Source organism: Cervus elaphus, chromosome 8 (assembly GCF_910594005.1).
Source record: "Cervus elaphus chromosome 8, mCerEla1.1, whole genome shotgun sequence".
NCBI lineage: Eukaryota > Metazoa > Chordata > Mammalia > Artiodactyla > Cervidae > Cervus > Cervus elaphus.
In genome coordinates this window covers 22,567,685-22,584,059 of record NC_057822.1, presented here as the reverse complement: position 1 = coordinate 22,584,059, position 16,375 = coordinate 22,567,685, and the positions used below count along the sequence as shown (strand labels likewise).

At 34.6% G+C, this 16,375-nt stretch overlaps 1 protein-coding gene across 2 annotated transcripts in view; it reads right to left on the bottom strand.

Moving 5' to 3' along the window:
- Positions 1-237: 237 nt before the first annotated feature.
- Positions 238-16,375, bottom strand: part of CUL3 (cullin 3) — a 97,215-nt gene continuing 81,077 nt past the window's right edge. For both annotated transcript variants that reach the window (XM_043909865.1, XM_043909867.1), the window contains 6 exons: positions 15,986-16,110; positions 15,301-15,397; positions 13,631-13,765; positions 6,854-7,040; positions 2,965-3,110; positions 238-711 (listed from right to left, as the gene is read on the bottom strand). In XM_043909865.1, the coding sequence (XP_043765800.1) occupies positions 580-711; positions 2,965-3,110; positions 6,854-7,040; positions 13,631-13,765; positions 15,301-15,397; positions 15,986-16,110 (822 nt within the window). In that variant the 3' untranslated portion in view covers positions 238-579. The remainder of the gene's footprint in view (positions 712-2,964; positions 3,111-6,853; positions 7,041-13,630; positions 13,766-15,300; positions 15,398-15,985; positions 16,111-16,375) is intronic.

The window sequence follows — 16,375 nt, the reverse complement described above, 5'->3', positions numbered from 1 at the left end:
TATTAGATTAGTAAGTGCAAGTGGTAGAATAAAGCATGCTCAAATTTTATGCTTGGGTCTCTGTATATAATCAAACCTTTAAATTAAACAAGACGAGCTAAAGAAATGCCTTAAGCAGAGCGAGATAACTGGGAATCGTGTCACTGCTTTTACCATTATTGTTACCCAACTTATACAATGTGCAAAGTGCTAAGCAACACTACAAAAACACAATTACATGAACACTGAAGACCTGGGGAAATGAAATCCAACAATTTTTATTTTAATGAGCTGTATTTTCTAAATTTTGTTTTATTTTTTCCTGTTTTCATACAGTATTGAAAACAAAACTCAGCACATTCACATTTTCCCGAGGAACTGTAAAGATGATCTCTACAGGGATAAACGTTGTAAAGCCTGAAGCTCAATCAATTGATGTTGAAAACTCTCAAAGGGAGTAAAGGCTTGATCTGAATGGTCTAGAACATGTACTGTAATTTAATAGAAGAGATGGTCGTCTTAATATTTAATGATTTAAAAGAACTTCCCAGTCCATGCGAAGAGTACAGTCCAATAATAAATCAAGTTTCTGAACGCATTTTATGCTACATATGTGTATACTTTGCGATCCTCAGGTGTTCGTGCCAAATATTCTCTCTCAATAAGTCCTTCGATACGTTTTTTAATAACAACTGGACTTGGTAAGAATCGCGCCTTCAACTGCTGAGTTACCTAAAAGAGAAGGTTAAAAAATAAACTAATTTCTATCAGAAAATCGGAAACAAAAAATATCCCCATATAAACACACAACAATTATCTTTGAAAAGAAATGATGTACCATTTTAAGACTCAGAGCAAACTTCAGTAATTTGGTTATGAAAATTAAAAAGAAACTACTGAAAACGTCCTGTGTGGCTGGCTAGAACATATATCCTCATATGAGGATGTGAATGCTCAAGTGGATTAACAGATGAATTAGTTGGAATATATTCTTATCAATTTATACCACCCTATAGCTTAACCACTTTGAAGCTATAATCTAATGCCTTCTAAGTTATTATCCGAATTCAGAGACTCAAATTCCAGCTCTCTCACTAGCTCTGGGTCCTTGGGAAATTATTAACCTCACGAAGTTGTTGTGTATATTAAATGAGTTAACAGATGTGATGCAGATAATGCGCCATCCCACAGTTAAGTGCTACTGTTAGTATTCTTTTCTTCAACAGCGGTCAAGATTCTAGGTCTTGTTACATCAGTCATAATGAAACAGTAACTACAGCACAGTAGCCGCAACCTGACTATGCACTCTATATATATGTCAATTTTATATATATTTATTTGATACTCTTAACTCTGCAAAGTTGGCGGTCTCACTTTACAAAAGTGGAAAATAAGCCAGAGAAGAAAAATGGTAAGTTGTAAGTAGCAAACAGAACCAGAAGAGAGGAGAATCTAAATCCTTCTGATCTTACCTCCTTCTTTCATGTAAGATCACTCTGGATGCACTTGCAACAGTACCTTCAACTCCCTGATTCCTCTGGTTCTATCCCATAAGCATCCATTCTACAACACCCCAAAAGCCACTATTCCGTTCTTTACTAAGTTGTAGTTTTTATACCTTCTGTGTGGACCTGGAGTCAACAAATGGCACCCTACAGGCAAATCAGCCCACTGCCTGTTGTCTATTCTTCCTGGAACAGCCACCCTCATTTCTTATCTACGGGTGCGTTCATGCTGTAACTGGCCATTTAAAAAAAGACTGCCAATCTCTGGTACAGACTGATAACACAAATTTATAGTATTCAAGTATAGCAAGTTTCCAAGCACCATAACCTCACATCCTGTTTTACATATGAAAAGAAGTCATTTTCATTTGAAATTCCTCTAACTACCACCACATTGCACGTAACCTGTTTATCCAAGCATGTATACCACCACATTGCACGTAACCTGTTTATCCAAGCATGTATCCACTTTCATTAGAACCACCCCTGCATCCTGCCCTGGGTTTCAGGAAGAGGTCTTCAGTAGCATCCATTAACACATCGACTGCCTGTGCATTCTCTACACAATTCTCTTGCCTTTCTTTTTCTAGACTTTAGTACATCAATTATGCCTCATCCCTGTTCTTTCCTTTTGTTTTTAAGCATCCTTTCCTTATCCTTAGACTATAAATGCAACACAAGGTCTTCCCATCTAGAAAAAAAATGTTCAGACGCCCTAAACTCAACACATAATCCTCCAGGTGTTATTCTTCATGCCCTTTCCCACAAGACAGCATCCCAAAGGACAAGCCATTCACCTGGTAGTTTTAGCTCCATTTACTTCTCAAGGCACGGCCGCCAAATGCTCACTCTTACCAGTCCAATGAAAACGGGAAAACTAATCAGTCACCTAATTGCCAACACATATTAAATATTTACTTGATTTAGTTTTTAAATGATTTTTGAAATTACTGACTGACCACTGACCCATAATTCTCTTCCTTTGTCATGTAATACAAAGTCAACTTATAAAAATGATTTTAACTGACCTGTGGAACACAGCAGTACATACCCCCTCCCTTTTCAGTTAAAGAAACCAACCTCTATCTAGCCAATCAAGCTAGGGGCCTAGGAGTCATCTTCCACTCCTCTTTTTCATTTCCCATGCTGTCAACTTCTCTTCCCATTTGTCTTCATCCGGTTCTCTATCTTCACCCAATACTTCATTCAGCCCTAATCACCTCTTTCCTCACTATGTCAGTGGCTTCACAATGATCTTACATCTTTACTACAAGCATGTTTGTTTTTAAGGTGTGCACATAATTTGATGCTCAGCTATGTTTAACTATCAAGAAAGTGCCAGGCTTTTAAAACTGTGTTAATTGACTACAGTTTTCAAATTTGAAAATTGTATTTTAAAATACAACAGTACTTTCCTAAATTTAAGCTGTTAAAGTAACTTTGCCTTTTCCACATCAGTGCTGTCTGGAAGAGTCCTCACCTCTGCTACTAACACATTGTGCTGCATTTTCTTCCTAGATTTCATTATCCGCACTATAGCAGCTTCTATCTCGTGTTTTCTGTCATCGTCCACTTTCTGCCTTGTTTCTTTCCTTTCCGGGTCGGATTCACCTTGCTTGGCAGCAACTAAAAGAGAAACAAAGACATTTACCATGTGATTATCATGCAAATTTCACACACACAATGAAAAACTGTTTATAAGCAACCTTAACCTAAAAAAATCAATTTCAACCTCTGAATATATAATTCTAGATTTTTGTTTTTAAATATTAGGAGCTTCATTTTATCGAGATAATAAAACCAATTTTATTTTTATAGACTAGAATGATTCCTTTCCTAGAAGAAAAATGGCAGCCACATAGAGTTAGCAGTAAAATTATCAGTAAATAAGTTTCACTGCTTGTGACTTCCAAAGGTTAACTAGTATCTTACCAATATGACTTCAAGTTAAGCCTCACCAAAACCACCTCAAATGGGAGAAATGTGGGGACTTTCAGAGGACAAAAGAGCATGTATTGCCAAGATTTAGCTAGCTAAATAAAAAAATTTTACAGTACCACCAGAATGTCTCTTAACAAAACTCCATTTGGACACCTCATCAATTATTCAACAATTTCTTGTCATTTATCTTGGTAATTCCTAAATTAATTTAGAATTTAGCTCCAAATAATTTGGCTCCAAAATCACTGGGGAGGGTGACTACAGACATGAAATTAAAAGACACTTGCTCCTTGGAATAAAAGCAATGACAACCCTAGACAGTACATTAAAAAGCAGAGACATTCTTCGCCTATAAAGGTCCGTATAGTCAAAGCTCTGGTTCTTCCACGTAATCACGCACAGACATGAGAGCTGGACAATAAAAAAGGCTGAGCACTGAAGAACTGATGCTTTCAAACTGTGGTGTTGGAGAAGACTCTTGAGAGCCTCTTGGACTGTAAGGAGATCAAACCAGTCAATTCTGAAGGAATCAACCCTGAATATTCATTAGAAGGACTGATGCTGAAGCTGAAGCTCCAATACTTTGGCCACCTGATGTGACGATCCAACTCACTGGAAAAGACCCTGATGCTAGGAAAGATTGAGGGCAGGAGGAGAAGGGGGCGACAGAGGGTGAAATGGTTGGATGGCATCACTGACTCAATGGACATGAGTTTGCACAAACTCCGGGAGGTAGTGAAGGACAGGGAAGCCTGGCATGCTGCAGTCTGTGGGGTCACAAAGAGTCGGAACTGACTGAGCGACTGAACAACAATGCAAACTACATCCCACTCTTTCAGAGTAGTCTTACTCTGTTATTTCCCACAGTCTTCAAGCCAACTTCTCAAGAATTAAGTATCAAAGTTCTTTCTCTTATAACCTTGCTCTAACTGAAGTAGCAGAGAAAGAAAAGCGGTAACTGATGCAGTTTACTTGGTTATCACTAGTAGATAGATGTGAAGTTTCTGGAGTAAAAACTGAAATATTACAAAGAACCACATAAAATATTGCTGACTTAGGCCTGGGCACACCCATGAGACAGCAGACTACAATTTAGAAGATCATTCTGGTGTGCCCATTCAGTTATTTCTAATTAGAACTCCTTGGTTAAGAATTCTACTTTCAGGGTCTTCTCCCAAGTTAATCAACACCTTAACAAAACAGAGAATAAAATTAGATTAAAATGCTCAACTAAAGGAGAAAAATGTTTTTCTTCAAAAATTCCATACCGTAAGGGGAAAAACAAAGATAGAGGCACTGGTTTAAATAGAACTAAAGAAACCTTAAAATCACTGTAATGTGGAACTCTTGAGTGAATCCTGGACCCAAAAAATAAGATATGAAAATGAGACAACCGTGGACATGAAAATATGGGTAATGCATATAGATGTTTGGAATTGATTTCTAATTAATTAATTTATTTCTGGGTCTGATATAGTACCATTTTGTGGTAAAATCTTAATTCTGAGATAAGTATATTCTCAAGTATTTAAGGGATAAGTGTTATGATGTTTGCAAATTAAGTCCAAATGCTGTAGGAACTATAAACATATATGAAGGGAGAGGGAGAATGGGAAGGTAGAAATAAAGGTGCTTAAGCAAACGTGGCAAAATTTTATCGAGTATCTATTACAGTATTTTTCACTTTTTCCGCGGAGGTGAAAATACATAAAACAGTGGAGGGAAAAAAAGTTTAACAACTCACTTAGTTCATCTAAATTTGGTCACCTAAATAAATATACTCCAAGACTGTGGATTATGTTTTTAAAAATGTGAGGACGGAGCTCACTCCCAGAGCCTGGCATAATATTATGTGTTTAAGAGAAGCAGAACAAGGATATTTGCTGCGTAAGTTGGTACTTAAGTATCTAGATGTATCAGGAGGAATATACTTAGCACCAGAGAGAAAATTTTCACTTCCACAAAAATCAGTAAGAGCCAAGATAATCTAAGTACCATTTCAAAAAAGAAACACATTTTTCTTTCCGGAATTTGATAGCTGAAAAGAACTTTAAAAAAGGTCATCTAGTCAAATTTTTCATCACATTTAACTATATTTCTTTTTTAATGAAACCTAAAATACTACACACATATATACTATATACTTAACACCAAAAATTAAAAATTTATGAAGATGACTTTTTTTGATAATCATAATACTATCTGACAATATTAGCTGGGCATGATAGAATCTTGAATTACAAAGACATTTATTTAGGATTAAGCAGGTTGAGGCTAGGTAATTCAGATCTGTATCACCACACATCCTCCAAATCTGAGATACAAGTAAATTCTGAAATCCAAAACCTATCTCTGCCCAAAATTACAGTCTTATGTCTTACACTAGTGAAAAAGATATTTTATTCCACAGCCACCCTGTAGCACTGTTCTATTTTTTAACATACATCTGTATCCCAAAGATATGGATCAATGATATGGTTTCCAATGAATAAACAAAGTAGTCACGGCTGTAAAGAGATACCACTTCGCTGTGAAAAAAATATCCTATTTAGAGTCAAAAAGAAAAACTAAAGTGTATATACAAAGTTCTTGAATCAGTGTATTCTGGCAGCCAACTGTATACTTAATATTAAAAATTTTAAAAGACTCTTATTATTAATATATAAAAAATCAGAAAACTGAAGTCATTTTAAATGCTTAACATTTTAAAATATGGTTTTATTACACAGATATATTAGCTGTATTGGACGAATTATCACTGGGAAGCTCATCTAAAAACTAGGTAGCATACCTACACTAAGAGTTTTAAACATTCAGGAAAGGTGAAGTGCCTTTTTGCCTTCTTAAATACACAGGAAATATACACCTTACATTGTTAAATATACAATAGACAGGATGTTTACTGTCATCCTAAAAAAAGCTGAACCAAAAACTGTTCACAACAGGGTTATCTCTGTTTTTAAGTTAGAGAAATAATACGGGTTTTTAAAGTTTTGAAATTTAACAAGTATTTATCAAAATATAAATAGCTGCATCTGAAGATTAAATTTTAAATAGGTAACTCACAATTTTGAAAAATTTGTAAATCAGTTTTAAAAACAGACTTCATTGACTATTTGTTAATTCAACCAGTTAAAAACAATTTTTTATAAGAAAACATTCATAAAACTGTATTTCACTTGCTGAAAACCATATGAAAATAAATACTTGTTCACACTATGAATTATTTTTTCAAATGCTTACTGAACTTGGATTCAACTGCATTTTGACAGGAACATACAATGATAAAAGTCGCTTTATCTCTTAAGTCTATGTATCATGCAGCACACATTAAAACATTACTTTTTAAAAAATAGAAATCCAACATTAAGAACTTCTAAGAAAATATATGAATGTGATTTTTAAGAGAAAAAGATAACTTCAGATACCTGTTTGAATCTTGACTCTGTGTAGTTTGGACGTGAACTGATCATTAACTGTAAATATGTGACCATTTTCTATCTCCTTTGACTTGGGCTCCTTGGTGAGGACCCGCTGTGTTGGTTTACCACAGGCGAGGGATTGCAGGGCTCTAACAAGTTCTCTTTCAGGGATATCGGTCTCCTGTTGAATTTCCTGAAATTTCACCAGATTAACAGTTTTACAGACTCTGTGAATTAATAGACTGTGTGAAAGATTAAATTAGTTAATTAGTAAGTCAAATTGACCAGGCAGTAGTTAAGAGAGGTAATTTCATTTAAGAAATAATTCACAACAAAAAACTTTCTATTATGACACTTCACTAAAATCTCACTTATTTGAACACACTAGAGAAAAAGGTGGTCCAAGTCCCAGAACATCGAAAAGCTGTGTTTTTTCCTGCAGGGATATAAAGCCCAGTCTAAAAATGTCATCCAACAGAGATTAGTAGGGGCCTGCTTTAATATTTAAGTAAAAATAAAGTGTTAACCAACATACGAATGCTCACTTTAGAAATACTCTACAATCTTCCTCCCAAGTTCATCCATACTACTCTTTGCTTAGCAACTTTTTCCTAGAAATAAGCAAAGTATAGTATCAAAGACTTACAATCCAAGTTGACCATATTTACTGCCTGTATAACCAAATGAAAAAAAATTTAAATACTTCGTAATTTATATTAAACATGAAAAGCAGTAAATTCGTCATATACTTTTTATGTCAATGGGACAGGAAGAGAATTGTACATGTATATGATATACATCAACAGGTACGGCGTGGCTCAAGTCTTCACAAGGGGATGTATCATTTTGATTCACTGTATAAGGCTGTTTTTCCCCTCAAATGGAGCTCAGGAAGAATGGGCATAAAGATGGTGTTATTTAGACTATGTAACAGATCTGGAGCAAGTCCCTTCACAAGACTCTGAGGAATAGTTTCAGGCTTTTTCAGAGGACTACCGGGAGGTGAGGACTGAGAGACATGTCAGTTTTAGTGATGATGATGATGATGCCCATTCCTTAGCTTCCAATGATCTCAGTACGTCTGCATACTTTAGACACATCAATGTCAATCCTAGCAAATTAAATATGTGCTCTTAATAAACAATGTCAGTTTTAATTATTATGTACATGCTAAAAGTGACTTATTTACCTACATTATTGTTTAACCAGAGTCAAAGAACCAGAAATGCCTTTTTAGGTAGAAATTCATGCTCCATCAAAAAAATTTGATAGAGTCTCAAATCTCCATTATCATGATAGATCAGAGGAATATGATTATGATTTTGCAAATGATATGACATATGGAACTACTCTCTTTCCATTCCCACAAATGAATTAGCAGTTATTTCAATTCCATTTATTAGAAATGGCAAATTCATCACATCCCAAACACTTCTGTATATACTACTCTGTTTCTGGATTCTCTGTTTAAAAGAGCTATTTAGTCACACATGTCAAAAACAATTTTAACTTCGAGTTATGTTTGAGTATTAAGACACATTCCTTTCCTTCCTACTGGGCTTTCCCATCTCCAAACGCCAGCCCCTCTTTGCCTATTCTTGTGCATTCTCTTGCCCAGATGAATTTTGAGATCAGCTGTCAAATTTCACAGAAAATAAATCTACAGGTTTGGATTGAGACACTGAATTTATAGGTGACTTAAAAAAAAAAAAAAGAATTCCTTTATAACACATAGCTTTCTCATTCAGGTACATTTACCCTTCCATAGTCTTTACTCTTATTGCCTTTTTGGTCTAAGTCTTATACTTTCTGTGTTAGAATGATTCCCAAAACGACTATGATTATTAAAATATCCCTTTTCTCATGTCATTTTCCGATTAATTCTGATGCAGAGAGAAGGGACTTACTAAAAGCAAGTCTGATTTATAGAAAGATTTTTCAACCAAATTCTCAAAAAATAATTTCTTAGTTGACTATTATACTTGACAATCATACTGTCTGTAAACTTTGTCAACTCTTGATATCTGTAAATTTCATTCCTTTTTCTTTTTTAGTGTGTTCATTAGGACCTGCAGAACAAGGCTGGACAGTAGGAGTAAAGGCAGGTATAAATCATTCCAAACCTTAAGGGGAAGGTGTCTAATATTTCACTACTAATTATTGCTTGCTTATTAGGTCTCTCATTAGGTACACCCTTTCGCCATTAAGGCATTTTTTCTATTCTTAGGTGGTCAAGAGTGCACCATCAGGAAATAAGAAATCAGGACTGACTTTTCTCATATGCTTTGTGTACATCCGTAGACATCACTGATTTTTCTCCTTGAACTGATGTCTGGTAATATGGAAGGCATTCGGTTAATTCTATTATTATTATAAAATTTCAACAGCTCTCTGTTAACAAACTCCTCTGTATTCCAGGAAGAAACCCTACTTGGACAGGGTGGATTATTATTTCAAAACACTGCTGAATATAACCTGCTAATAATATTTTATTTAAGATTTATATATTTATTTTGAATAACCTATAGCTTCCTGATCTTTTTTGTATTTTCCTAGTTCAGTTTTAGTAATAAGGTCATGCAGCCTAAGGTATTTCTCAAGAACAATCTGTGTATTTTGTTTTCGGGTTCAAAGTTCCCAGTATAACTTTCAATTTTAATTTGCTGTGTTAATTCAGATCTTTAATATCCTTCTTTTTTATTGTATAGTCAGTACATATGTGAGGGCTTTCTGTAACAATGGAGTTACCTATTTCTCCTTGTACTTTCAATCATTTTCCTTTATGCGTTATGTCACAATAATGATTTAATTTCTCGATGAAATACCACTGGTGTCTAATGATTTTCTATGCAAATTCTGTCTGACATTAACTCTGCTACTGTCAATAATTAGCTTTTAGTCTCATTCTCAGAAATTTTAAAAAAGTATTAATAAAGAACATTCAGAAAAACATGTATTAATATCCATACCTCTTTCAAAAATTAAATGCTAGTTACTAAAATCTACGGTACAGACTACCATTAAATATACATTTTGGTATTTTAGCTGTTCTAAATCTCCATATGGACTACTTTCCAAAAAATAAATAAAAAGAGGAAAAAGTCTCTGGAGCCTGACTACTATGGATTAAATGTGATACTGTAATAAATGCTACCTTTTGAAGGTAGTTTCCAAGATGGCCCACAGTGACCCTGGTACGTTTTAATCTTGTGTGGTCCCCTCACTGTATCAGGGGTGACGTTAGTGACCAACAAAATAAGGAAGTGACAATATGTGATTTTCAAGGATGGATCATAAAGGCACTGCAGGTTCTACCGGGGTCTCTTGGATCCCTCACTCTAGGCAAAGTTAGCCACTAGGATACAAGGACAATCAAACAGCCGTATCTGGTAAAGCCCACATGGAGAGAATCTAACACCCCCTAAGGTTGGTAACAGCCAAAACAAACTTTCCAGTCATGTGGAAAAAGGTGCAAACCAATAGTATTTTCCAGTCCTGACAACACTAGATGACTGAAGCCCCAGCTGACATCTTAACATAACCTCATTAAAGATTCCAAGCCACAACCACCCAGTCAAGCCCCTCCTGAATCCCCAACCCAAAGAAACCACAAAAGATAACAAATTGTTAGTGGCTGTTTTACAACATGAAGCTAAGATTTGTTATGGAGCATTAAATAAAAAATACTCTATTTTACTGAACTCATAAAGAAAGAATATTTGAAGAGATCAGCTTCATTTAATAATTATTAAATACTTTTTAACTATCTTCTCTAATATGTGAAGATTTTTGCAAAATAGCTGTCTAATAGAACTTATGCAGCTGACTATAAGCACACAGTGTGAATGTGTGTAATGAGCCTTTTCACCATTGTCTGGTTCGAGATGCAAGCAGAGGTTTTGGAGCCATACGAATGGCATTTTACATATGCCACGTATGCTCAGGATTCTGGTAAGACACAGCTAAAATTTAAAATAGTAGAGCAATTTTCTACTTAATTTTTCCTTCTACCTAAATCACTTCTTGTTAGCCTCAATGATCCCAACCAGACAGGGAAGGAGAAAAGCTTGAACCACTAAAATTACTAGCAATTCCAATAATGGTTTAAGAAAATGCATTTATGTTTTTATTTATCCCATTATTTTTTACCAGCTCTTTATAAAGCAGGACTCTGAAAACCAAATCTAGCATTTATTAAGTAGCTTACTTGTTTAAAATATATTATCCATGATAGCTCCTGACTAAAACATCCAAGCTGTTAGAGATAATTCAATTCGACCTGCCTGAAAAGCTTTACAATGTTTGGGTAAGGTACTTAATACTTACTTGAAATCAATATTCTTAGGATTCAATCACATACAATTTTGATACAATTTTGTGTTTGGAAATTAAAGTTACTCCTGAGGTAATACACACCTAGATATTTACAAGAGCAAAATTTCTCGGCTTAGCCACTGACTTAAAACACTAAGGTTTCAAAATATTTCTCTGAAGTATTATCACGTAAAAATAGTTACCTTTCAACTATATTACCATCACATAGAGGGAATATGAAGATGAGTATTAAAATAGGCCTAGAATTTAATTGCTCTTCATTCCAAATTTAAAACTTCCAAAATGTTCACCTGTATCTGAAAATTCATTTTCAATTAAGTATAAATATGGCAGTAACTCTACAGCTTTTAAAATATTCATTATCTTTCATTTAAAAATATCACATGATCCTCATTTAAACTCCAACCTACTCATTAAACATATGGGAAAAGACTAACTGAATGTAATTCAATCAAATCATGACTTAATGGGAGAAAAAAAGTAATGAAATGTATATTTTTATAGTTACTCTAAAAAAAGAAAGTGGACACTATCAAGATAGTATAAAATTAGCAAAAGGACAGAGAAACTAATGAAACAGAGATGTGTGTAGAAATACATACATATGGTCAACTGACTATTTTTTCTAAATAAAGGGGCTAAGGTAATTCAGAGAAAAGAACAGTTAGTGCTTTTGACAAATGATGCTGAATGAACAAGTGAATATATGTGGGTGGAGGAAATAATTCTTAATCCTGCCTATAACCATACCAAAAAAATTAACTTGAAATTGATCATACACCTAAATGTAAAAAGCTAAAACTATACATCACTTAGAAGAAAATGTAGAAGAACATCTTTGAAACCACGCACCAGCCAATAATTTCTTAGACTATCAAAAGCACAAACCATAAAACAGTGGCTACTGGACCTTGTCAATATTAAAAAGTTCTGCTCTTAGTAAAATTAAGAAAATAAAAGGGCAAATAACAGACTGTGAGAAAATATTCACAGCACATAGAAGTGACAAAGGATCTGTATCCAAACCTTATAAAGAATTTTTAAACAACCCAATAAAGTTATACGAACAAAGAACTCATCAAACAAGACACATTAAGTGGCATATGAATTAACAAAAAACTGCTCATCACCATTAGCAGTCAAGGTAAGAAATTAAATCCACAACGAATAGGTGTAACTGCACACTAGCTAAAATGGCTAAAATTTAAAAGACAGAATATTAGATTTTGGAGAGGACGTGGGGCAACCAGAACTCTCCTACACTGCTGGTAGAAATGGCAAGCAGTAAAATCACTCTAGGATGGGCCGGGTAGCTCGGTGGTCTGTGATGACCTAGAAGGGTGGGATGGGGGTGAGAGAGAGGCTTTCAAGGGGTAGGGGATCTATGTATACATATAGCTGATTCACGCTATACTGCAGAAATGACACAACACTGTAAAGCAATTATACTCCTCAATTAAAAAAATAATCGTTTTTAAAAAATGGATTTGCAAAGCACAGTAATGCAAAGTGCAAAAAAAAAAAAAAAAAAAAAATTAAACATACAGCCTATTCACTACAACCTAAATTCAACCCAACAATCAAAATGCCTATTAAGAGGTGAGTAGATAAAGAAACCATAACAGATCCATGTAGCAGAGTATCACTCAGCAATAAAAAAATAAACTACTGAAACTATACACTCAACAACATGGATGAATCTTTAAAATACTAGATTATGTAAAAGAAGCTGGACAAAAGTGATATGTATCATGTGGTTCCAATTATATGAAATTCTAGAAAGCCAAAACTAATTTACAGTGATACAAAGTAGACAACTGGCTGCCTAGGTCTGGAGATACTGTGAGGGAAATGACTGCAACAGAGTATAAAAATTGGGGGAGGATATTCTATGGGGGCTTCCCTGCTGGCTCTGTGGTAAAGAATCCAACTGCCAATGCAGGAAACGTGGGTTCCATCCCTGGGTGAGGAGTATGCTGTGGAGAAGCAAAGGGCAAACCATTTCAGTACTCTTGTCTGGAAATTTCCATGGACAGAGGAGCCCGGCAGGCTACAGTACACAGGGTCGCAAAAGAGCTGGACACAACTCAGTGACTGAACAAGATAATATTCTGTATTTTGATTTCATGATGCTTGTTACAGAGGTGCATATATCTGTTAAAACTCATCAAACTGTGAACTTAGATGGAGTTATGTTTTATTATATAAAACTTAATACTCAACAAAGTTGACTTAAAAAACCAAATGAAACATGACCCAAGAAGCCTATGACCTTCATATAGCTTCATGGTTCCACAGTCCAATTTTACGCTATACATTTTTCTCTAATTATATTCTGAAAGGTTATTACTCAAATCCTTTTCAATAATAATTCTACATTAGGTTATTCAAACAAAAAAGACTCAAGTAACAACACAACAAGGTAAAATCCACACAACCAACCCATACCTCAAACGTGTATTTTTCTCTATTATTGAAGAGCATTAATATGGTCATCTGGAAAGTGGAGACTTGCAATATATGCTTCCGTGTATTAGAGCCAGTTACTTGTGCGCCTCCAACGCCAACTTCAGATCCATCTTCCTGTTTAATTTTTAAACATAAAAATAGAACCAAGATATAATTATCTTCTGATAACTTTATCAGTATGTTTGTGAAATAAGCTCTGCAATGCCCAAACCCGCCTTAGCAAAACGACAGGACTCATTCCTACACAAAAAAGAAATGTTATTTTAAAAGTGTATATGTATATATACGTGTGTAAACACACACAATCTTTATTTGGAACTGTCTCATTTCTTCCCATTATGAACACGCTTATGTATCTGAACAAGTAACGAATCAATAATTCCTTTTATTTACAGCTAAAATTTATGGTAATAGGACACACGAGGATAATACTGGACTTTTAAGATATCACTGCCATTATACTACCACCCAAAGTAGTAGGGTTAGGTTTCTTTTTGCGTGATCTGATCACTGTAAGGGATTAAATAATAGCATAGGGTGGAGAGGGGGTAATTTCTGTCATCCTTAAAGCCTACTGCCTGCTCTATGATTTAAAAGTACAAATTTAGTCCTCAATAATTAACATATGAATTATCTTTCAAAACCTACTTATACGTTTAATAAAACTTCAGAAGCTAACATGATTAAGAAAAAAGCTGCTCCTTTAAAACAGAAACAAGCAAGCAAGAATTAAAAGCTGAGTGAGTTCCTTAATATCCTTGACCTTCCCACTTACAGCTAAATAAACATGTAACAGTCTTAAACGTAATCCAACTGAATGAATTCTAAGAAGGAATATTTTCCACTTCAATTAAATATAAAACTACATATTGTAGTTTTTTATAACTGTAGGCATTTTCAATAATATTACAAAAAAAAACTTTGGTGTTACAATATAATATAAAAGTTAAGATTTTAATTAAAATGTTTAATGAAACTTACCTGCTGCCTAGATAACAACTTAGGTATTTTTTTCTTCAATGATTAAACTCTTTTTATTATTTTGCCATTTTAAGGCAAATGACTGTGATTTGATTTATACCGAGCAATGAAAGTAAATTAAAGCTCACAATTTTACATACAAAAAAGGAATTACTTTTTTTAAATGAAGGCAATTTACTAGTGTATTGCTAATTTTTAAATAATCACTTTGGCAACATTTTGCAGATTTCACAAATTTTAATTGTTAGCTTTCCTGATTTCAATTTATTGGAAATAAGGATTATAGGAGACTGAGAATTCTGAAAAGGGACTCGTGGTTTTTGTATGCTCTCAAATCAACTTGCATTTTATTATCTTATGCAATTCTCAAGTCTAATCGCATAAATAAAACATATAAACTAAAAAAAAAAAAAAAACAACATATAAACTATATTACTTATTCCATAAGGAAGGCTACTGGCATAGTCTTCATAATGTCAAAGGAAGTTACCAACTGAAGGAATAGAAGTAAAGAATCAAAGCTGACGTTTCCTTCTTCTAAATATTTGAAACAGGAAGGGAAAGAAGAGAAATAAATAATTTACCAAAATCAACAAAACTCACTAATCAGTTCTATAGACTAATTTTAAGTTATTAAATAAAAATATGCCCAAACTATTAACATTTACCTTTTTAACTGGTCCATAGAAGGTGGCATTGAGGTCTGCAGAGCCCATGTGATGCTGGAGTGTGAGCTGTCGGCCACTGTGTTTGGCCAAGTAAAACCTTCAGCAAATCAAACCAGGCTTTTGAGAATTACGTAACTTATTTATTTGAAATTATAAACTTCCAATCTTTAACAAACATTTATGTAAGGGAGACTTCAAAAGCTAAATAAAATCTTAGAAATCAAGTTCAGTTCCAATTTTTTATAGATAAGAAACCATAAATTAAGGGGTGGGGGAAAAGAGACAGAGAAAGGCAGACCTAAGAAACCTAGCCGACAGCCAGTGATAAAGCAGTGCACTAAGCACTTCCTACTGGTGTAGTTTTTGCCCTGGCTGCTGCTCAGCCATCACGGTTCATAAGACGACTTTTCTCCACAATTAACCCCAAAACAGTCCACCCCCAGCTAGTGGCAAACATCAACAATACAAAATATACTCCTAACTATGCATTAGTGCTGAAGAAGGGTATTCGTATTCCTCTGAAAAGATTATGCAATTCATCCTTACATATTGAAAGCATAAAGGGTAAATGAGATTAAAAAATGGGAGTATATTCCTCTTCAATCAGGGACACTACTAACTGCTCCAATTCATCTCAATTCTGGACAATTTGTACTAAGAAATACAAAGTTTGATCTACATTTACCTTCTGAATATCTCAAAAGCGTGTCTTGGTGCTGGTGGGATGTTGCACTTTGGTGTGGCTGACTGAGTGGGCCAGTACCCTGTTGTGAGCACCCGGACTGTGAGATCAACACCACCTAAAGATACCTGCGGGAAAGAGAAGAAACGTCCCCCCTAGAAGTTAGCTAGGATGTGCCATTTGTTGCCGAGACACTGTGAGAATTATCAGAGCTATCAAAGTAGTTATCTCCACGTCCAACAGCCAGCAAATAAAACACATCCTCTTGAAAGTTAGACTCATCCAATGTTTTCCATGTTTTAACTATGGCAAATTTTTTTGCTTAATGCTTGCTTAGTCTTACTGGTGTCACTGAAATGTACAAAGTTTGTGGCCTTTAAGATTTTTTCCAGA